The sequence below is a fragment of the Rhinopithecus bieti genome, unplaced genomic scaffold, assembly GCF_001698545.2.
Source record: "Rhinopithecus bieti isolate Rb0 unplaced genomic scaffold, ASM169854v2 scaffold_39703, whole genome shotgun sequence".
In the NCBI taxonomy this organism is placed as follows: Eukaryota; Metazoa; Chordata; class Mammalia; order Primates; family Cercopithecidae; genus Rhinopithecus; species Rhinopithecus bieti.
The window spans coordinates 2,067,936-2,092,832 of record NW_016816905.1 but is presented as its reverse complement, the minus strand read 5'-3'; the positions used below and the strand labels follow the sequence as shown (position 1 = coordinate 2,092,832).

At 38.0% G+C, this 24,897-nt stretch overlaps 1 protein-coding gene across 1 annotated transcript in view; it reads right to left on the bottom strand.

Moving 5' to 3' along the window:
* ANK3 (ankyrin 3) overlaps positions 1 to 24,897 on the bottom strand; it is a 366,065-nt gene that overhangs the window by 219,208 nt on the left and 121,960 nt on the right. The window contains 3 exon segments of the mRNA XM_017855490.1: positions 14,935 to 15,033; positions 16,904 to 17,089; positions 23,400 to 23,498. Coding sequence (XP_017710979.1) covers positions 14,935 to 15,033; positions 16,904 to 17,089; positions 23,400 to 23,498 — 384 coding nt within the window.

The window sequence follows — 24,897 nt, the reverse complement described above, 5'->3', positions numbered from 1 at the left end:
TCAGTTGTCTGATCTCAAGTTCATATTTTTTTTCACTAGACTAGGTCATGCTGTCACCATACTTTGTAGTGTACTAACATATACTGATGTCTTACTATGAAAGCATTTCTAGAGCACCTAAGAGTGTGCTAAGAGAGGAAGGTTGCATTGTGGCAGGGGAGAACAGTGGTTAAGAGCTAGATTGCTTAGGTTCAAATTCCAGGCCTGCCCCATACTACCTAAATTAACCTTAAGTATGTTTACTTAAATTCTCTGTGTCATAGATTTCTTACCTGTAAAATTAGGCTAATAATAGTACTTACTCATATCATAGTTGCTATGGTTTGAATATGCCCCCCTAATTTTATATGTTAGAAACTTAATCCCCAAATTCACATATTGATAGAATTTGTAGGTAGGGTCCTTGGCAGGGATTAATGAGTAGATAAGATCATCAGGGTACAGCCTCCACAATGGGACTGGTGGCTTTACAAGAAGAGGAGAAAGACCTGAGCTGGACATGCATACTCTTGTTCTCACCATATGATGTCCTCCACCATCTTAACAAGACCCTCACCAGATGCAGCCCCTCCACCTTGGACTTCCCAGCCTCCAGAAGTATAAGACGTTTTTTTCTTTATAAATTACTCAGTCTGTGGTATTCTGTTATAGCAACAAAAAATGGACTAAGACAATAGACTGTGATGAGGATAAATGAGTTAATAAGTGTAGAGTCTTAAGAATGGTGCTTGGCATTTAGTAAACACTATAACTATTAGGTGTTACATTATTTTTATTTCTTATCATACAGACATTTAGAAATGTATGAAATGACTGCATCTCACAAAGATATTATAAAATAATTTGGGTAGAAAGACACAGCGATCTAAAGTAAGCCTTGAACTATAAGGTACTAAATCAGGTGGATCTTACGAGGGATGCAAAAGGTCTTAGAGGAGCATCAGCTCAGAACAGGCTGTGTCTGTGAGCCATGCTGGGGTCAGGAGCAGCTGAGAGGAATGGGAAGCTCAGGCCAAGCTAGAGCTGATTTAAAATGATAGACATATGTGGTTTATAACATGATACATGTGATAGAATATGAGAAATATATGGGTACTATTGATATCAGGGACCTGGAAAAACAACTGCCTCTGCTGGCAAATGGTGGAATTGCTTGCTTATTTCTTCTTTCTCAGTGTTTCTGAAAAACCCACCCAAATTCATTTCATGAAATAATCACCCAAACAGGAGCTTGTCTGCAACTGCCTGAAGTGAAATCAGGGCCATTTTCTATATCACTTGTGATAAATGGGAAACTTTTCATTTAAATACGTAAAGGATGTATGTGAATTACTGGTGTCCCCCCCGCAACCCTCCATGTCTCTTCTTTTCTTTAAAAATATCTGGGAGAGGTTATCATTAAGGGAAGAGTTAAGTGGATGATATCACTCAAACTCTTGTAGATAATGAAAGATTAACTTATATAGCTTTTTAGTTTCGTTCCTTGACATGTTCCCACTGAAGACAAATTCTAAAAGTTGAGATGGAATCCAGTATCTTCTGCTAATTTTTACCACTTGTCATAATTTTTGTGACAAGTTACTATTATGATTAAAAAAAAGTTAGTCAAAGTCGTGTAACAAATTGAAGATTAAGATTTCAGTGTGTGATTTACATTTAAAACCATACATTTTAAGATTTTTATGTTTTCTAATTCTATTCTCTTATACTTTAGCATTATTTCTAGTATATACAGAAATGGAACAATGATTAGTGAATACGTTCACAGAGAAAGCACAGGAAATACACGGAAGCAAAAGTTACTATCATCCTTGTTCACCCTATAAATATGTATCTTTTGAAAACTCTTTTAGCCTCTAAGGGAAAAGGTTGCATGTGCTAACTGTCCAGCACAGAACAGGTAATCAATAAATGTTTGATAAATTCTATTTAACAGTCATATAGGTTTTGATACAATGTAGAAAATTAGAAAACTCAACTTCTGTTCCCTTTAATTTTCTTAAGAGTATAAAAACTTATTTTTTTCTGTAAGTTTTTATTATCTTCCGCTGAAAGTTTTCTCTAATGGTTTATTTTTACAATGGCATTATTAAGATTGACATATCATAATTTTCATCATTTTAAAGTGTACAATTCAGTGATTTTTTAAAATCTATTCACAAGGATCCACGATCAGCAGCAGTATCTAATTCTAGCACATTTTCATCATTTTCAAAAAAGAATCCCATACCATTAGGTGATCACTTCCCATTTCTCTGTCTCCCAAGCCCTTGTTAACTACTAACCTACTCGCTGTCTCTATGGATTTGCCTATTCAGGACCTTTCACAAAAATGAGATTATATAATGTGTAATCTTGTGTGACTGGCTTCTTTCACTTGGCATGTTTTCAAGGTTCATCCATATTGTAGTACTTATTAGTACTTTATTTCTTTTCATGAGGACGCCTAGTTTTTAAATTCCTTAAGAATCTCAGAAAACATATGCAAACAATGATAACTTCCAATGATAAGGATTTGAGATTTCAAGGATATACTCAAGAAAATTTCTAGTATTTGAATAGACTGATAAGAAAACACTCTAACCTTCCTAGGACACTATATGCAGGACATTTCTTTTTAAAAATTTGATTTAGATGACCTATTAGTGACACAAGTATAAAATAAACTCAGAAACTTCCTTCATACCATAGTAATCATTATTAAGATGACCACTAGGCCGGGCATGGTGGCTCACGCCTGAAAATACAGCACTTTGGGAGGTCGAGGCAGAGGATTACTTGAAGTCAAGAGTTCAAGACCAGCCTGGCCAACATGCAGCAACCCTATCTCTACTAAAAATAGAAAAATCAGCTAGGCACGGTGGTGTGTGCCTCTAATCCCAGCTACTTGGGAGGCTGAAGCATGAGAATTGCTTGACCCTGGGAGGCGGGGCTTGCAGTGAGCTGAGATTGTGCCACTGCACTCCAGCCTGGGTGACAGAGAGAAATCCTATCTCAAAGAAAAAAAAAGAAAGAAAGAAAGAAAAAGAAAAAAAAGATGACCACCATTGTCAGTAAGTTTTTTTTTTGTTGTTTTTTTCCTCTTTCTTCATGAGACTTTAATTAAATGAAATAGGTCCTTTTAGACAAAGTCCTTTTCTCTTTTCCAGTTTTGCTAACTGTTTGCTTATTCTACACTAACTTTTCTCTGTATGCTTTCTGGATAAGGAGATTAAGTCCATACTGGATTTGCTGAGACTGACACCGAAGATACTGACACCAGTGACATTTCCTTAACCTTACTCCTCTCAGAGACACCAACTAATCCCATTTGATCAGACACCTGACAGTGCTGGCCTTCCCAGGAAGCAGCAGCAAATGCTTGGATGTTTGCTGTTTGTTGTGAAGTCAGGCTCTGAGTGTTGGGATCTGTTTTGCTCTAAATAACTCAAAAGCCTTATTTTCCTTTAAGGATAGTATGAGGCTGTTTATTGTTAATCCTGTCAGAGGGATCCCTTTGAATTAATAAAGATGGCTCATCAACAATTCAGATAAGTCACTGCCAGGTCTTCCTTTTGGTTCTCAAGTGATTTAGGGGAAAGGCACACCATGTTTAAAGATTCCCATACCTGCCTCTCCCCACACACACCCTCAGCCAATACACACAATCCCAGGAGTTGCCAGAGGAGGAGAAAAGACTAGGATGAAAGCTGATCTTGGATCTCCTCCCTTAATTACAAATTGTCTTCCACCTTTGCATGATTAGATGTTACAGGTGACTGGGTCTTTTTTGAGACAGAGTCTCACTCTGTCTCCCAGGCTGGGACAGTGTTGATAATCCCTTAATATAGCCTTGAATTTATCTTATGTCTTACATCTTACAAAACACATTTAGGTATAGTACATTTATTTAGGGATTCAAAATGTATTTAATTCATCTCACAAGTCTGGCCCAGGCAGAGACCAAATCACCAGCAGGAACACAAGAGGCTGCTGTCAATTCTGGTTTTCTTGTGATGACCTTGGATTACATCAAAGCCCAAATACACATTGCCTTTGATGTTACAATATTATTAACTACACAGTTTTTATTGTCTTACTTTACTGTACCTTAGCATTAGCTCCACTACTTTGTGTGGCTTTGTACAAGTTATAGAACTTCTTGCTTCCTAGTGTAAAATGGAAATCATATTCACACCTCATGAAATTATTATGAATAATAAATAAAATACTTGCTACTGTACCTGGCACCCAGTGATACATGAAAGCTATTAACTAAATTAGTTAGAATTTTGTGTTTTTTCAACCTCATATTTCAGTGGGAGCTGAACAGAGCCTCAAGGTCTTCTGGCCAACCGCTCTCTGGGGTGCTTTGCTGGGGGATGCTAGACACTTTCTGAGGAGCATCCCAGACCAACCATGGATTTCTGGGCCCTTCCTTCCCATCCTGGGACATCTCACCCTCCATTTCTTGGCTGTAAAGAGATGTTCAATCCAGCATGTCTGATGGGCGCATCACTGGCCTTTTGGTTGGGACATTATTATTTGTGTGAGACTGCCCCATTCATTGAAGGAGGCTAAGCCATCCTGGCCCTCTCTCATTACATGCCAACCACCACTGTGACAACCAAAAATTCCTCTACAAATTTCCAAATCTTTTAAGGCAGATGATGCTCCTTTTTCCTCCATTGAAAACCAGTGGCTCTGGCCAGACTCCACAAAGGTCATCAGCAAGGAGAAGTGCATCACACCAGGGGGCAACGTGCTGCTCCTGTCCGTTCTTTTCTTTCTGTGACTGGAGTCAGCCACAGCCTGTAATTTCAGTTTCCCGATTTCCCCTTCATATGTGTCATAATTCACCTTAAACACTACTGCCATCATTCTACCCACTCAAAGACCTGCAATAAGTAACTCCCTCTACCTGCAGGATCAAGGCCAGTGCCCACAGCCCAGGCTGGCATTCACTGAGCCTCTTCCCCACTGGGCTGGACTCTCATAATTCATCTCCAGTCTCATTTCACACCTGCATCTGCGCTTCAGCTTCCTTTTCTTGGAGCTGATCCCCATTTCTATATTTCCATCACAGCCTGGCTTTGCAACGTTTTCCTACCAATTATCGGTCCATACTGATCTTCTATCTGAATTTGTTTTCTTAGAACTTCTTGCTTAAGTTTGGAAGACGGCCAGTAAATGATCATGCCTGTGTCCAAAGGGGCTAACACTTGTGCAATCCTTCAGTGCTATGAACCCTAACCCCTGCACTCTAGGTACCCCTTTGCCCTTTCTGTATATTCTTCAAACCACCAGAGGAAGAAGAGCAATATTTTTTTCACTGCCATGGAAGAACTGTAGTGCTTAAGAAGGGGACCAGGGTTCATCTGAGCAGATCCAAATGCACTGTCTGATGACAAGGAGAGTAGACAAATTGCTGGAACATTTAGCAGAGGATCAGTCTGGGGCATGGCAGCCCCTAGCTGTTATTTTCACTGAATGTGGGAAATAACAATTCTGCAGCTAATGAATAAATTCTCTTTTAAGGTGCAAATGAATAAAGTGAGCGTTGCCAACTCCTACCTTAATAGAACTTTATTTCACACAACTTCAAAATAGGATTTTTTAGGGTCATTTAAAAATGTTCTCAGAGCAACAACTCTAGAGCAACACTCCAGGTGTCAGGGCACATATTCAAGGAGAAAAAGTGAAAAACCTTCCAATTTCTATGATTTATTTGATTGGCTTTCTTATTGTCTCAATGTCATTAATTAATGGTTTCTTAAAGGTTGACTTTCTCATACTGACAAACACCAACGCAAACAATGTAATTCATTCTGAGAAGCCACATCCCTTCTAGGTGTACTTTAGAGGGCTACTTTGGTGCCATCGACCTGACCTGCATCACGCTTTACAGGGGAACGTGCCTTGCAGTGCCAGGATCCCCTCCTGGATGCAAGCAGTGACAACCACCACCATGTCTTGAGTCCCTGCCCATGTCTTGTGGGCCAGGCACTGTGTTAAGCAATTTCTGTGGATTATTTCATTCAATCATCACAATGAGAGCATTAGGTTCTATCCACTGGACCCATTATATGGATGATTATGCTGAAACCTAAACAACTTATCAAGAGCACCAGGATAAGCCGCAAGGCCAGTGTGGGACTCCAGCAGTCTGACAGTGTGGTTTACTTTACTATTGTCCCATACGTACTCTATTGTGAAAGGGGGAGGGAAGCTGAAGACTATCTCCATTGCTGTCAGACAAGGTGCTTGGGCAGAGGGCAAGGGCCTGAGATTGGCTGATGTCTCTCTCATTTGGCTAAAATAACTGTAGGCCAGGTGATAAAGGGACTTGCCCTGGACCACATCAGTGATCAATGATACAGCCAAGACAAGAGTCCAGGGTCCAGCACATGTTTCTCCCTTCACTCCACTGTCACTTAGAAATGGCACCTCTTCAGGTGAGGAACATAGATCCCGCTCCACACTGGAAGATGTCAATGAAGTTCAAATATATAAATGGATATCAGATAAAAATACTTCTTTAAAAAATGTATGCAAGAGATTCTCCTTCGATGTGGCATTCAGGAAAAGGCAGAAATGAGATTGCATGGCATAATTATAAGAGCAAATCTACGTAAACACGCATCTCCTCCATTCTGCCACCTTACAAAAACTTACTGGTTTTGTTCCTCCTGAAATGTTAATATCACCATGGCAACAAGAATATATTTAATGTAATAGACACATGGCTACTTTCCCATAACTCATATTCCTTTGCTAAGGCTCTCAAATCCCCATTTTCATTCAGGAGGTTTACATAACCCGTAAAAGAAAGAAAAGAAGTCTTTGTCTTTAATGCTGTTGAGCCTATACTAGGAGATAAACCTATTAAAAAATATGTACCCATAAGAAAGAAATGTATGTGTGTGTGGTCTCTGTTGGGATGAACATTCAAATGCTAAAAAAAAAGACTGCTGTAAGTGGTTTTTATTTTCTTACTTGTGATTTATTGTATTTTGTTTAAAGCATGATTTGTATAATGAGAGGAAAGTACACAGTCATCCCATGGTATCCATGGGGATCGGTTACAAGACTCCTGAGGATGCCAAAACCCATGGATGCTCAGGTCCCTTATATAAAACAGCATTTGCACATAACCTACACACACTCTCTGTACACTTTAAACGATCTCTAGATTTACAATGAACAATACAATGTAAAAGTCATGTAGTTATTATACTGTTTTAAAATTTGTATTATTATTCTATGTTATATTATTTTTCATTGTTTTTTTTTTCCCCAAATATCTTCCATCCATGGTTGGTTAAAACCATGGATGTGAAATCTAAGAGTATGGAGGGCCAATTGTATTTTAAAGATATGTTTGCAAATGTATCACTACACAAACCAAAGTAGAGTCTCCAAAAGCCCTACACCCTTGAAAAGCCATCAGGAGTTTGCCATACTCCTGATGAGTGAGCCAGGCTCACCTCTTCTCCATGCTCCAGTAGCTGATGTCTTTTCTAGCATCTTCTGGTGGTCATTTTGGGCCTTCACAGCCCAGAGCCTGAGGCTCTGCTTAAAACACTCTTAGTTAAACAAAGCTTGGCAACAGACTTTTGTATTAGGCTTAGCCCAATTAGGTTGGGCCTGTCTTCCAAGGCCATCTACAGAGCTGAATGCAAAGTTTCCTTGCTGCTCAAATAAACTTGTCCCTCTGCCTCTGACATTCAACAGTTAGGTTTGGTGCACTGGTCTAAAATTCTATTAGTATCCTGTGAATTTTTCCATTTCCCTTAATGCATCTGAGTTTAGTTTGGAAAGCAACTCCTAGAGCAGGAGAGATTCAAGTTGAAGTAACAGGAATTTTGACAGGCTAGGGAAAGGAAAGCAGGTTTGCACAGGTGCTGGGTGATCAGGAGTGGTGGACGGAAAGACCTAGAAGTGATTTATTCATTCATTTTTGAATTCAATAAATATATACTGAATCCCCCCCAGCACCAGGTACTTGGCTATACTCCAGGTATTCCAAAGTAGGTAAGATGACACAGGTTTGTTCTTGGGGAATTCAAAGTCTGCATGTGACATGAAAAAACAGGATGTGGGAGAGAGCTATATTTTATTACATTTTTACTTTAGCCCTCATAGGATTGTTACATGACAATAAGTGTAAAATGCCTAATAAAGAAGCTGGATAAGAAATTACAAGTTAAAAAATCATTATTACTATAAATCTCGCCTGCAGAAGAAAAGAAGGGAATAGACATTTACTGAGCACTTATTTTGTAGCAGGCAGAATTGCTGATGTTTTTACATTCATTGCCTTCTAGCTCAATGAAATGCAGTCGAACATTTTGTTGACTCTATTAATATGTCAAGAAAGGTAGATAGAAAAAAGGCTATCAGGCAGCAAAATCAAATCATCCACTGAAAGACTAAGAGAATTAAGTTCATGTTAAAGTCACTAGCACAAACCAAGCACACGGTAAGCACCTGGGGACCAAAGGAAAACCTAGAGACAGAGGATGACTAGGGCATCTCAACCTTCCAGGGCCTTAGATAGCAAACAGAGTGTGCAAAATGGACAATAGCAGATAAATAAAATTATATTTAAGGCCTAATGTGAGTAGAAGTACAGGCTGTGATGCTCACCTATGGGGTCAGGGACTAACCATCTTCCTTGAGGGAAATGTTGCATTTTCAGGTCATTATGACATTGAAGGGAAGGAAGGCCTAAGATGGATGGTATCACAGCTTTGTTCAAAATCACTTTCTATGATGATGGACATGCGATATATCTGTGCCACTGAATAAGACAGTAACCACGAGCTATTGAGTACTTGAAATGCTCTTGGAAAAAAACAAAACAAAACAAAACATTTATTTAAATCAAAGCTAGTTCCCCAAGTTAGTGGCTACTGAAGTAACATAGCCCAGGTATAGAGAAAACAGAGTTTCCTTCCTCACTGGGGCCCAGAGGCGGTTGAGAGGCCTGGACTCTGGCTAGGAGAGATCTGGTAAAGGGGTTCCCACTTAGGGAAAATGAGATAGACCCTGCAACACAATCGTCTCTGGCGACTCAGGAGGGGTCACCAGACGAACTCCAAGGAAGGGGGCACAGCCTGTGGTCTTTGGGGATGCTGTTACAGAGGACCTATCCTTCAGCTTTGCCTTTCTGCTTTCAACTCCTTTCATCAGTTCCTGAGTTTTTAGAAAAGTCCTGTTCAGCATTATAGCCTAGATGTAGTTATGCTTTGGGGACTTACAGGAGAAATTGTATTGTATGGTTTGGCACCTTGGTGCCTGAACAAATTGGTAGAGTAGGGACTGATAAAGTACTAAGCATTCTCACGTTAGTAATAAGTACTGATGGTAGAGTAGATAACTCAAGTCTGAACCTTCAGGTCCAGCTCATAGTAGATGCTCTATAAATATTGCTAAATTGGATTGAATTTAGAAAAGAAATCCCCAGATAATGCTTATCCATGGATACTGTTTTGCTCATGCATGTGCTAAGCCATGTTGGCCTCAGGTTTGGACAGAACATAAGTCTTTTTTAAAAAAAAAATTTCAACTTTTATATTCAGGAGGTATATGTGCAGGTTTGTTACGTGGGTATATTGCATGACACTGAAGTTTGGTGTACAAAAGATCTCATCACCTAGGTTGTGAGCATAGTACCCAATAGGTAGTTTTTCAACTCCCCCACAACAGTAGTCCCCAGTTTCTATGGTTGTCATCTTTATGTCCATGAGTACCCCACGTTTAGCTCCCACTAATACATGAGAGCATGTGGTACTTGGTTTTCTGTTCCTGCACTAATTTGCTTAGGATAATGGCCTCCAGCTGCACCCATGTTGCTGCAAAAAACATGACTTTGTTCCTTTTTCACGGCTGTGTGGTACTCCATAGTGTATATGTACCACATTTTCTTTATCCAGTCCACTGTTGATGGGCACCTAGGTTGATTCTATGTCTTTGCTATCATAAATAGTGCTTCAATGAGCATGTGGATATGTGTCTTTTTGGTAGGACAATTTATTTTCTTCTGAATACATATCCAGTAATGGGATTGCTGGGTTGAGTGGTAGTTTGGTTTAAGTTATTTGAGAAATCTCCAAACTGCTTTCCAATTTGTGGCTGAACTAATTTACATTCCTACCAAGAGCGTCTAAGTGCAGAAGAGAAGTCCAATACTTTTATTTTCCTCTAACAGGTTTAGTAGTTCAAGTATCTAAAAACATTGCTCTCATTTTATCCAAACATTAAAATACCTTAAATAAAGTAACCTTTTATATGATTTAGTAGGGTTCTGAATGTGGTCCAATACCTATCAAAACCTTGTATAAAATACCCAATATTTGAAAAAGGCAGTCCAATGGACATGTTAACCAGTCATTGATCTGTGCCATACATGCCAAGTTCTTTCCTACAAAACTAGAACATCATAAAGCTAAGTAGCTAGGCCACAGTCTCTCAGCTTCTCTGGGCAAGGTGCCTTGACAGATGGAGATAGAGCAGTCAAAGGCAGTAGGAAGTAGAATTGAGCCTTTTAAAGTATAGTAATTAAATATATTGCTAACTATATAATTCTCTGTTCTTAAGGATTCATAGGATAAAAACAATGTTTGAGTTATTTCGCACAAAAATTGTCTCTATAGGTAACTATAAGATTTCAGTTGTCAAAAATGAAAACTCTATTATCTATGCTTCCCTTTCCACTACATATATCAAAGCTTTTAAGGCCTATATTTATTTTCCATTGTATTTACTGGCTCATTCCTGCTGCTTGGTAACATTTACTTTCTTGGTCCCCCGCTTCACATCTGTATATTTTAATCTGTAAACCACCTGAAATCTTTTTGGAAACAAGTGAGGTGTAGAATCCAAGCACATAAATCCCTGATCCTTTCAGACATCAAAACAAAAAGTGCTAAATGGCATGACTAACAGAAGAATGCTTTATTCAATTATCTTCTCAAAATGGGAAGTTGAATAATAATTTACAAGAGAAAGGCCAATGACAAGAGTGAAGATTAGATTAGGTGGTCCATTATATTTGATGAAAAAATTCAGCCAGCAAAGTATTAATCTATCTTCTTCAATCAATAAAGGGAACTTTGCAGGCATCCACATAATATAATTTGGCCTTTTGTTACTCTAGTGCACAAATGCTCCTTACTGGAATGACAATCAGTAGTAGCTCTGGTATGTTTTAGTTACATTCTCTTTCCCAAGAGAGCTAGAATGATTTGCAAAGAGAGCAAGGGTCATGCATAAATTCAGACAGTGTCAGTGCCATCTCAGCAGACTCAGTTCAAAGAATGAAGAATGCTGACGCTGCATTGCAGCATTCAGCAGCTACTGCATTAACTCCCTGCAGCAGACCCATGAGCCTGAATAGATCTCCAAGGATAATCCAAAAGGAAATATTGACGATGTCAGACAGGATATCTTACATAAACATAGTAAAGTTACAATGCAAAAGTCAAAATTGACATCATAATAAAAATTGAAGGAAAGGTGTTATTAAAACAGTTAAGTATGCTATAAATCAGTTACCAGAACTGCTACTCAGGGGTATACATTCATCACTGACTGGGACCTGCTTTACTGCTGCATAAATTAGTTGGCACTGCAAACGAACAGAGAGAGCAATTCCTTCTATGGTGTACTCCCTTTAGTCACATCGCGTTTGTTTCTGCCTATTATCTGCTTTGGAAATGAATGTCTATTGCATGCAGGAAATGATTCCAGAAGTGTTGTCATACTTGCTCTTCCCCAGCTCTCTTTGCTAGCAGGTGGTCACTCTCTGGGACATTCCCTCAGTCTACGGTGCTATAAAGAACTGCAAGACTTTATCTGCCATACTTCTTTCTTCACTGATTTAAAATTTCCACTCCCTACTGTATTTTGTCACAGGCAGAAAACAGAAATCGCAGCCCCCCAAGACAAAGGGTGCTGGTGTTCTTTAATCTACTTCTAACCACCTCATCCATACCTCTCTCCAAACCTGGCTCTGAAGCATATGATTTGTGGTTACAATTTGCAGCCAATTCTCAGCAAATGAGGCTTAATGATGCTCCCTTTATTGCTCTGACTGGATACAATTTGATCCTGTCTGCATTCAGGGGCAGCTTACTTTCACCTGCTATTTCTGTGACCTTCCTGAGAGAACTATGACCTAGAAAGACCCCATGGAAGCTGGGAAGGGAGAACCCTCTGAAATATGAAAGTGGAGATGCTAGATTATTATATAATAAAATTGCTACAGATTTGGAACCTAAAATGGATTGCTTGAGGCAGCTGGCAGTTGCCTCAGTTTAAGCTCTTTATAAAGAGTTCTCAGGTACCCTAAAGCCAGTCATTAATCACCCACTGCAGAGAGAAGCATAGTTCGTTGGGGAATATGCAACAGCCCAAGCCTCCTATTAAATAAAATCAAATTCCACCACAGCCTTCAGCTCAGAATGCTATTAGACCTCTTTAATTAGGAAAGACTGGGGAAAATGCATTTCTGGATCAGTGAAAAGTCTGAATTTTAACATATTTTAAACAAAAGCACAGTGTAAGTATTTTAAATCATATATGGTAACTCAGGGAGGTTAACAACATGGGTCTGATGTCTCCACTGATTTTTAATCAATAAATAAGCATCTTTTGTAATTACCACGGTCATTGTTTTAATGCAAATGAACACTTTAGAATTACTTGAAAAAGTCTGAAAATACTGTAATATGTCCTCTTAAATTGCTTAAACATTTCTCTAATCCTCTTGTTTTCAGCAACATCAGGACTTTTCTGAACAAAGGCACAAAGACAAACTTCAAACACCACCCTGACATAAATTTTCTAAATGTCCTAATTAGAAGATGTCACTTAATGAGGTTGTATTATGCTGTGAATTACAGAAAGAAAACCAGAAGAATGCATCTTGAAATGAACTGCAGCTTCAACATTGACACACCCTGTTTATACTTGACTTAAAGAAGGGCTTAACTTTGTCCTTCGAAGTGTCAAACTAGGCCTTGGATCTGCCACATCAAGGATGTAGTTAATGCAATAAGAAAAATTGTGAATCAAATTGACTGATGCTCTCCAGTCATTTAAACTGATGAAGGCTTTCAACAAGCCCATGACAATAGGTTAGGAAAACAGCGTTTCTATTAGTACAGTCTCAGCCCTTATTAATTTTGATAGAACTAATGAATTATAAGAGGAAAAGTAAAATAAACTCCTTTAAGTTACCTAGGGGAGAGAATAGTGGTTAAGAGCTTTGGGGCTGAAATCCTGCCGCTTCCAACCTACTAGCACTGTGATCCTAAAGCAGCTACTTCTTATCTCTAAGCCTAGGTTTCTTCTAATGTAAAATAAGGACAAATTATAACTTTCCTTATATTAGTATATGTGAGATAAAATGCATAGTCTGGCATCTTACAGTCAGGAACGGCTTCAGAAATGATATTATTTTTACTCCCGATGCAACTACCACTGTACTGCTGGCGCTGGCATTATACACTATCTCCCTATCTCATCTAGCTCCATTTCTCTTCTAAGAAGTGAAGCTTCAGCAAAAAATAAGACTTCAAATGCTACGTTCAAAATAACAGTGCTGCTTGATATAGTGTAGATGTATGTCCCCACCCAAATCTCATGTTGAAACGCAGTGCCCCATGTTGGAGGTGCAGCCTGGTGGGAGGTGACTGGATCATGGGGAAGGACTTCTCATGAACGGTTTAGCACCATATGCTTGGTGCTGGCCTCATGATAGTGAAGGAGTTCTCATGAGATCTGGTCACTTAAAAGTGTGCAGCCCCAGTCTTCTTGCTCTCTTGCTCCTGCTCTGGCCATGTGACGTGACTGCCCCTGCTTCGCCTCCTGTCGTCATTCTTAAGTTTCCTGAGGCCTCCACATGAGCTGAGCTGATGCCAGTATCATGCTTCCTGTACAGCCTGCAGAACCAGGAGCCAACTGAATCTCTATTCTTTATAAATTACCCAATCTCAGATACTTCTTTATAGCAATGTGGAAACAGACTAATACACTACTACTGCTGCTATTAGTGATGATACTATGTCAGGCACTGGCTGAGTGATTTACATATGCTATCTTTTTCAATTTTCACAGTGACTCAGTGAGGGAGAGGATGAAATTTTATAATTGTTCATTTAATTTCATAATTCACATTATTTCATCTTATAAATGAGGAAACTGATAGACACAGGGAAAAAAGTGAAAGCCAAAGTTTGAACCCAAAGAGTCTCAGTCAGAGTCTAGGCTTTCAGCCACTACTTCATCCTGCCTCCAGCTTCACTTGTACTTCTGACAGTGTTTCTGATGGTAGCTGAACACCAGTTTTTAAATTGAAGGCAGTGCTACCCTATTTGGATGTACAACCTGCTGTGCAGTGGGCCATATGACATTGTAATCCCTTTCTTCAATGGATATGAGCTTATTCAGGTTACACAACCTTGTTACTCATTACAAAAGTTTGTAGGGCACAGAAGATAAAGGCAAAAGATGGTCTCATTATTTGGGTTCTGTAGTTTAGGCCTCAACCAGATATTCCAGAACATTCCCATTGTAAGGTCAAGACACTGATCTCTAGAGCACTGAGTGCCACCTGACCAATTTCTAAGAGTTTCAGAAGTTTTAACTTAGGGAACCATTTGTTGTCCCCAGCCATGATTTCTTGAATCACATCTTCTATATATGCATTTATATATTTATTTATTATCCATTCCAGCTAGCATTCCTGATCTTGGTTTACCTCTCCTGCTAGGGAACAGGCACACCTACGTAAAAGCAAGAACATACACTAGGATGAGTAGAAATCATAGCCTTCACTGACTGGAAGGACTCTTGGAGGCAATTTGTCCTAACCTTCTCAAGTTAGGGAAAGAGAGTATCAAATCATTTAAAATGCTTTAAAGGCATTACATATCGCTGTGCTCTTACCCTTGCGGTGAAGTCCACAGCAGCCGCTCGGTTTAACAGCAATGTGGCTACATTGATATTTCCATAGTGAGCAGCTATGTGGAGCGGAGTGAAGCCACTCTGTAAAGAAAACATAGCAGACGTTCAATTGATTCCTGCCAGCCCCCTGCCTGACAGGCAAATATCATAACCCTACCCAAATAAAAATGAGGAAGCAAAATATGCTGAGGTCTATGTTCCATTCTGTACTAGGTTTCGATCAGTGCCAATTGCTCACAGGGTTTCTAATAAACCCCAAACATACAGGCAGAAGAATAGCCAGGGAGGAACCAAGGGCGGAGACTGGGCAATTTTAGTAATCCAATAACAGAACTATATAAAAGCCAACATTTCAAGAAATTAAGATAGAGATGAGAAAAATCTTTATAGCTGATAGCTTGATTAGTGCCGCTGTTTTATTACTGATGATAGAATTGTGCACTGAAACTCAAAATTCAGTTAGTTTATATATTTGATATAGATTCAAATTAACCAACAGTAAATGCCAATTTTAATGACAAAAGCAATTTTGGGGGGAAGAGGTACTACCACAAAATTGGTTTTATATAATGGGCAATTGTATTCCATGAAGAATCCACAAATTAAACTCTTTGTTAGCCAATGCCTATTCAATAACACGTTTTTGGATTATTTATACCAAGGTCATTTTACTTCCTTAAAAAATGCTAAAACATGCAGCAATTCACTTAGTCCCCAAAGATTGAAACCTTATAGGAACTAGATGCATTTCTAATTTGTTAGCAAGCTTCTTAGCCATGCTAGCTATCTCACTGAGTCTTGTAGAAGGGTGGGTCATATTGACGCCATTCTGAAATACCTCTCCTTTTGCTGACACCACAGAGGGTAAGTGTCATGCACAACCCTAAAAAACGAGTCCTGGATGAGTAGAATGACAGGGTTGTCTGCAGCTTTAGATATAGCTGATAAACATCTAAAGTATCCAACTCTTCATCTCACACAGCTCTATTGCAATAACCTTAAGAGTCAAGGATTCCTCATTCTTCTCTTTCAAACACCAGGTTCAGCTGCAGAAAGCCCTGGTAATCAAACTACTGCTATCTTATCTGGCACATGCTCCTTTGGGGAGAGGAGGGATTGGGGATAAAGCAGGTATCTAGCCTACAGAAGGCGATGCAAAGAAGAAGGGAGAGACATGAGGCAGCAGCACTAAGTCATGGGAAAATGATGATGCAGATATAGACTACACGTATATGCATATATATATACCTCTGTTGTTCTATTCACCACCATCTAGGTTAACACATTTGGAAGCAAAGAGGAGGAAAAAATGAACGGTTAGTTCACTATTGGTGATATGGATTGCAGAAAGCTCATGACAGCTAAGTAATGAGGATGGAAGCGCTGATGAAAGCACAATAGGCACAGAAAGAAAGCTAGACTGAATGATGGGCTATGCAACGGCCTAGTCCAAATGCCACATTTCCATCAGAGACTTTCAGGTACCACATGTCAAGACGATGGGAATTTTTGGCTGCGGCTCTCTTGCTGCTGGCATGCTCTCCGCAGCTGATCTACGCTCAGTGCCTGGCCTGTCATCTTGGATATCAACCAGAGGTTTGTGTACACTGTCTTTAGCATTTTGTAATTTTTTACCCTGATGTTTGAGCTGAAGTGTTGAATATATTCCAAAACTATATTCAAAGGAAGGAAATCATCACTGCATAGAAATTGACTTCTTTCAAGGTGGCCTCCCTTTTAGCACGCATAGGGCCATATCCCCCTCATCCCCCAGCTTCTCATGTGAAGGGAGGCTGTGCCTTCAGTGGCTAGCTCAGACACACATTTTTCCTCCCTTCAATGAAGTTAAAGGCGTGGCATAAGCTTGCCAAGAGGGAGACCGAGTGCTCTTAAAGGTTGCATGTCTAACACTGGAGAGTTGCATGACAGGCCCGTGTTCCTCGTGCCTCACCTTTGATTCCACATCCGCATTGTTGTCATTCTGCAGCAGCAGGGCGGCGGCTTTCGTGTCATCTTTTCGGGCCGCGATATGAAGAGCTGGGAGACGCACTTTTCCTTTGGTGTCATTCTCTAGCAGGAGCGAAACGACTTGGTCGTGACCTTGTTGCAAAGCCACTGCCAATGGTGTGAAGCCATCCTGCAAATAAATGGATGGGTCAAGATTGGCTCCAATGAATATTTTCTTTTTTATTAAATTAAGAAATAAGAAGGCAACCAAGTGACCAAGCATCAGTTTTTGTTTGGGGTTATTAAAACTAACAACATATTCGAATGGACAGAAAAGTGAAAATATATTTTCAAAAAATATTTATCTATACAATCAAAGTAAAAAACACTAAGAAATTTGTAATAGGTTCATGGGTTTTGGATTTTCTATTACAAAGTAATATACATTAATTGGGAAAATTTTGAAAATGTACAAAAATATTACATATAAAAGAAAAAGTTGCCATAATAGCAATATCCATAAAATAATCTCAGGGCTGGGTGCGTTGGCTCACGCCTGTAATCCTAGCACTTTGGGAGGCAGAGGCGGGCGGATCACCAGATTTCAGGAGTTCAAGACCAGCCTGACCAACATGGTGAAACTCTGTCTCTAATAAAAATACAAAAATTGGCCAGGCATGGTGGAGGCCTGTAGTCCCAGCTATTTGAGAGGCTGAGTTAGGAGAATAGCTTGACGCCGGGAGGTTGCAGTGAGCCGAGACCATAGCATTGCACTCCAACCTGGGTGACAGAGCAAGAAAGAAAAGAAAGAAAAGAAAGAAAGAAGGAAGGAAGGAAGGAGAGAGAAAGGGGAGGGGAAGAGGGAGGGGAGGGAAGGGTGAGCGGAGGGAGAGAGAGAGAGAGGAGAGAGAGAAGAGCAGACTGAGAGAGCGAGAGTAGAGGTACGACTGATGAGAGATGAGAGAGAGATCTCAGTCTAAATCCAGTCCATGGGCAAATTTTCAAAGGAGCCTCATTTTAAATAAGGATTAACGTAAAAATTTGCCAGCGGATTTTTAAAAGCTGAGATACATGCCTTTCTGGGCTCATTAACTTGTATGCCCTGTGCCTCTCACATATTCCTGCTCTGTCAGGATATGTGAATTCATGAACTGTACTCATGGTTGCTTTACGAAAGGTCTATAGAGACTAACGTCTCTAGAGTTAAAAGAAAGACTCTTGGCTTCTGTGACCAATGAAAGAAGACAAATATGACTCTTTTTATTTATTCTGGTTATTGTCTTTTTTCTAATTTTATTTTAAATTAAAAATTATAATTATAAATATGTATGGGGTACAAAATGATATTATGATTTATGAATATAATGTGGAATGATCAAATCCAGCTAATTAACATCTTCATCACTATAAATACTTATTTTTTTTGTGGTGAGAACATTTGAACTTTATTCTCTTAGCAATTTTGATATGTACAATACATTATTACTAACTCCGTTAACCAAGTTGTGCAACAGATTTCAAAAAAGCAAAATAAAAACAAAAATTTATTCCTCTTCATTGACCATTACCTCCTGTCTCCCCATTACTACCAGTTCCTAGCCTCTGGTAACCACCATGTTCCTCTGTGCTTCTATGAATTTGATTAAAACATGGCTTTAGAATAAATTCAGATATAAGTGCACACATACATACTCTATACATTTTGAATCTTCCATTTGTGTTACCCTGGGACTTGATAAATGGGACACAGCTACAGATTTCACTGCAGTTAATTAATGTGTGGATTACCTAGAGTTGCTGAATGTAGAGAAAACAGCACAGAGTAGAAAATTGTTCTCGCAAATTGTTAATTCTGCAATGGTTTCATTATTATATACTCAAAAGGGCATTAATTTTTTTAACTAGAGAACTGGCATGCAAGTGCCTTATTATTTTATTTGGATCATGATATTTATTTCTGTAGTCCTGTGGTACAGAAAAGCATTTGGAAAGCACATAGGAGCACATATGCACCTAGGTCTTCCTAAAACATCCCTTTCAACGTTCCTTCCCTTGCTAGCATCTAGAGAAAGGCTCTCCTAATTCATTTGATTGAATGCAAAGCAGCATACTTATACCCAAGATGTGCAAAACATTGACCTAAAGCACTTAAGGGAACTTATTGCTCAGTATTGTTCCCTATAAAATCCTTTCGGCCAGTGTCTGTACTGATTCTGGACATACAGACTTAATTCTCCTCTGGTACCTGTACTCATGCTATTTCCCTTACCTTGGCATGCCCTCTTCTTTTCTCTATGTATACAAATCCCATCTACCCTCCATGCTTCAAGATCTGGCTTAAATGCCACCTGTTTCGTTTAACTTTACTACCCAAAACAGCAGGAAAAAGGAAAACAATAACATAACCAAATCAACTGGAAGGTTATTCCCTGAAGCCTTAACAAAGATAACAAACAGGGAAAGACTAGATACGTCCAAGATGTCACCAAAATGATATCATAGGTTTATACCTAAAGACAGGAACTTTAGGATATAATAAGAAAAGTAGTCTACATGTCTATGTAAATAAACATTTTCATGTTCAATAAGACAGATACACGTATCTAATATGTACATATGCAAGCAATCGGGTAAAACGTTACCTCTAGGGAAAATTAACAGAGACTTCTTGCTTTTTATTGTACTTTCTCATTTATGTAATGTATTACTTTTGCAAAAAAAAAAAAAAAAATGCATTGTTTAAATGAGAGTATGGCAAAAGGAAAATTGTGTTTTAAGGTTTAATTTTGCATCTCACTTAAAAAACCTGAATAAAACCTAAGGGGTAAAAATGACAGTCCACTTCTGTTCTGAATCCAAACAAAATGCCTACATTTCCGCTGATGTGAATTTTAAAATTCACAGGACCTATACATAAAGGAAACTACTTTGTACCAGAAAATAAACTGCAACTGAGCCGATTAGCAGTGACAAGAATATGTTTCCTGCATAAGCCAATTAAAGACACAAAGATACCAGCTCTAAGGTGTTAATAGCTAAAATTAGCAGCTCCAGATTTTGTTTCAAAACCAAGTTTAAATGGTGTGCTTTGCTTTGTGCAGTTATCCTTAAGAGAAAAATGAGCAGAAAGGAAATGTGAAGAGGCTACTGGTAAAAAGGTCCATCCCCTGGTTGCTCAAGGATATCCAGTACCTTGTGAAGTATCTGAAACATAATAGGTGCTTAATAATTACTCATGGAATAAATGAACAAACAAGTATACTGCATGCTTCAGAATGGTAATTAGCAAAAGGAAGGTGTATATATATATATATGTGTGTGTGTGTATATATATGTGTATATATATGTGTATATATGTACATATATATATGTAAAAGATATGAGATGCAGTACACAGTAATATAAAAACATTTTAAAAACCACAATTATACAGATATCTTGCTACATATATACATATATACAAGATTTGAAGTGTGCCAGGCTTACTGAAAAAAATACATTTGAAAGAATTTGGCAATATCCCACCGTGTAGTGAATTACAGATTCTATTAAAAACTTACTATTTAAAGGATTCTTAAATTACCCCCTACTGTTTGTTCTGTAAATACAGACTTCTCTATAAATGACACCAATATTATTGCTAATGAGAGAGCAATACAGTAATTAGAATATCATTTGAATAAAATGTCTTATTTCCTGTTGTTGTTCTTATTCTCCAATACCAATAATCCAAAAGAAGAGAAAAAATTCAAAGGTTCAAACATCTCTAGGTAATTAGATGCTGTTTATACAGCAATGTAACAGCAACCTCCCTGAAGACATGAACGTGACTTATTAGACACAATGTTTGTTTTTGCCCCTAAAACTACAAAAATAACATGAAATTAAATCAATGTAAAGGCATAAAAACTTTTAAAATATATATCCTTTGCCAAAAGACTGAAGTAGTGATTTGAAGATCTCACGTACTATTTTCTTCAAGTTAGCTGTAGGGCTTCTTTTTGGGCCTTGAAAACTTCAAAAAGTACTGGAGAGCTCTGAGAGTTACTAGTAATTGGTTTACAATCTAATTCAAATCTATTAGCAGTAAATTGGGGTTATGTTTGCTTCTAAAGGAGAGATACTTAGTGGTCTGTACATCACAGTGTAAAAAAGCGATGTACTACACCATCTTCACGAAGAAAGCTATGGAATAACTTTCATTAGGTTATTTATCTTACTTAGTATTTCCATCCAAAAACGAGGATGGGTTTTCTCTTAACCAAAAGTCTCTGCCTGTCTCTATTTCCCCTGTCCACTAGGACACAATGTGTGTATCGTACTGTGCTTAGAATAGCTACTCTTGAGTGTGAAGAGAGGCACCGTTCTCTGTCTAGCAAATGTTTATTCTGTTTTGTTTGTTTAGAGACAGGGTCTCAATGTTGCTCAGGCTGGAGTGTAGCGACTACTCACAGGTACAACCGCAGAGCACTATATCCTCAAACTTCTAGGCTCAAGTGCATCCTGTCTCTACCTCCTGAGGGACTGGGACTACAGGGGTGCACCCTTGCACCCGGCTAAACGTTTGTTATTTTGATATAAACCAGTAGTTATTTCCTAACTAGCTTTAAGAGTACTATTAAAAAAATAATACATTCTCATGATAAAAATTCCCCAGAGTACTGATGGGTATAAAATAAAAAAAATGGGTATAAAAATCTCCAATAGTACTGATGGGTTCAAAGGCTCCCTCTGAATTCTCAGGGCAAACCACCGATAACAATCTACTATGGACATTTTCCTATATCAGTACATAGAGCCTTGTCTCATTTTTAACAGTGCTAACAGCATGTTATTCTATAAATATATGAACATTTACTAACAGGTTTCTTTTTTGTTTCTTTCAAAGTCAAATAGTTCTGAATAAACAGGATTCTTATTGGTGTAAATTTAGATTATTTCTGATTTTTTAAAATTGCTATTACTAATTGTGTTGACAAACATCCTCGCATACTACTTTTGCATCCCAATGCAAATGTATCTATAATATATATTTATATATCTAATATTTCTATAATAGAACATTTTAGAAGTGGAACTGCTAAATAAAAAGGCTTATAAATACTAGTATTTGATAGTTGCTGCCAAATGTTCTGTAAAAGTGTTGTAACAAACAATCAATTTCACCAGTATTGTAGGAAAGTTCTGGTTTCCTCTCCCCATCAAATTTTGTTTTAGTCTCATGGGAAAAGATTAGATCTTATTTTTTTATCTGATTAATAAATTAGTATTTCTTTGACTATAAATGAGAATGAGAATTTTCATATATTTGTTTGTTTGTGTGAGCTATCTCTTAATTTATTTAGTGGTTTCCCTAGAAGGTATAGTCTCAAAAACTAAGTGAGATTAGATGCAGTTTCTCTATTGCCATCTTTTCTGTGCCACTTAGGAAGCACATCAGCATGCAAGCAAGAGTAGTGGTTTATGATAGGGATAACCCTGCATCTGCCCTAATTCACTGTTTTGTTAGAAATAAAAAATACTCAAATGTTGATCCTCTATTATTAGCAATAGATTTCTGGTGACATGCTTAAGTGACTCCAGTCTTCCATCCAGATTAGTTTAAAAAATAAACAACATTACCTAAGACAGTACCAATGGCCTAAACAACTTTTTATTTTTAAATAATTCTTCTAGACTGCAAAGATTTTTTTTCTTCAAATACCACATCTATTTAATACTTAAAAATGTGTCATAGTTTTGGCTGGGCATGGTGGCTCACACCTGTAATCCCAGCACTTTGGGAGGCCGAGGCGGGTGGATCACAAGGTCAGGAGTTCAAGACCAGCCTGGCCAAGATGGTGAAACCTCATCTCCACTAAAAACACAAAAGTTAGCTGGGTGTGGTGGCGGGCACCTGTAATCCCAGCTACTAGGGAGGCTGAGGCAGGATAATCGCTTGAACCCAGGAGGCGGAGGTTGCAGTGAGCTGAGATCACACCATTGCACTCCAGCCAAAGTAACAGAGCAAGACTCCAAAAAAGTATAATAGTTTGATTTATAAGTATGAATTAAGTCTAATTCATTAACTTAAAAAATATATAAATTCAATCATTATAATTCGGTTAACTTAAATTTGGAGAAACAATGTAAAACTAATGTTTTATTGAAAAGATAGTTCCCATCAATTATTCCAAAACAATGATTGCCTTTGCCTATACAGCAAAACTGTAAGAGTCAGAAAAGAATTCTCAAGTAAATATGTAAAATATTTAAATAATAGCATAATTATAGCATAGAATTGGGCATTTAAGAGCAGAAAGGGTATCTATGCAACAGAAGATTTTTCAAGATTAAAAGTAGACTTATAGTAGTGTATTTCATAAAACTTACGAACCCACACATTAATATAAAATACAAAACTACAATTGAAATGCTAGTAGGACAAATTCACAACTCCAGGTTTTCAAAATGCCCTGTAAATATGTGAAGTTACCCACAGGAACAAAACAGTGTCTTACCTCTGTGGCTAGGCTCTGACTTGCACCGTTGTCAAGAAGAAACTTGACAACTTCCAGGTGATTTTCCTGGGCTGCCATATACAATGGCGTGAAACCATTCTGAAAAATAAGAAAAAAAAATGTTTGTCTGCAGTCTTCCAGAGACAATCTATTTTTCCATGGTACTCATGATTTATGCTCCAAGAAGCGCTCACATACAATAACTTTAATGATACTTTCATATAGATATAAATATTTATTAGAAAACCCAAGCACCATAGCTTAAGCTAAATTCCTAATCTGTGTAATTCAAAATTATATTTCATAAATCATAATTTGAGTATAGATCATAGTTAATAGTTCATAGTTAATAGTCCAAGTATAATTCAAAGCAATTTACCCACTTTAAATAAATAAGTCCACTCACTTAGTCATCAACCACTTACTGAGAGCCTACCATGAGCAAGTATTTTACTAGATGCTATAAGAATATGAAGAAAAACACATTTAGTCATTGTAGCTCCCAAGCATCAATTATCTGTTTTAAATAAACATGTAGTATTTTCACACAAAAGTAAGCATCTGAACTAGTTGAAACTAGTTCAGGGAGAAATTTACATTAATCTCAAATAGCTTCAAAGTTACCACAGATGTGGTCTTTTAGAGCAAAACAGAAATGCCAATTTGCCTAATGGTATGATTCAATCTAATTCATAGTCTGTTTTTCGTAGGTCTCCTTCCTTTGTATTTTTTGTCAAGATAGTTTTATGTTCAGAATACATATATGCATGCATATTATACATACATACATATGCACATATATTTAGTTTGTGTGTGTGTGTGCCTCTCTGAAATGTGCATCAATGTTCACAGAATTTGGATTCGAGCAAATTTAAGTTTCCTATTAAAAATATGTTGCATATACATTTGTTCTCTAGAAGAATGTATTTCATATCTATGAAATGCTATACTATTTTAAAATCTTATTGGAAGATGTAAGCAACGAACAATTTTCAAACTATAAATTGTTTTATTATTATTATTTTGAGACAGGGTCTCGCTCCATTGCTCTGTGTCAAAACAATAATAAAAAACCAAAAACAATGGAGTGCAGTAGTGCCATCACAGTTAAATGCAGCCTTAATCTCCTGGGCTCAAATGATCCTTCTGCCTCAGCTTCCCAAGCAGCTGGGGCTTCAGGCATACACTGCCACACCTGGCTAATTTATTTTTATTTTTTATAGAGACTGGGTCTCCCTGTGTCACCCAGTATGTTCTTGAACTCCTGGGCTCAAGTCATCTGCCTGCCTTGGCCTCCCAAGGTGCTCGATTACAGGTGTGAGCCACCGCACCCAGCCAGTAAATTCTTTTTGAATATGTTTTTCAGAATGCAGTTCTATTTAACTGAATGTCCTAAAATTTTATTGTATACATTACGCAATTTCAAAGAATAAAAGTAAATATATTCTAAATGACAATGTTACCAAATATTCAATCTTTTGTGATTCAAAAGGTTTAG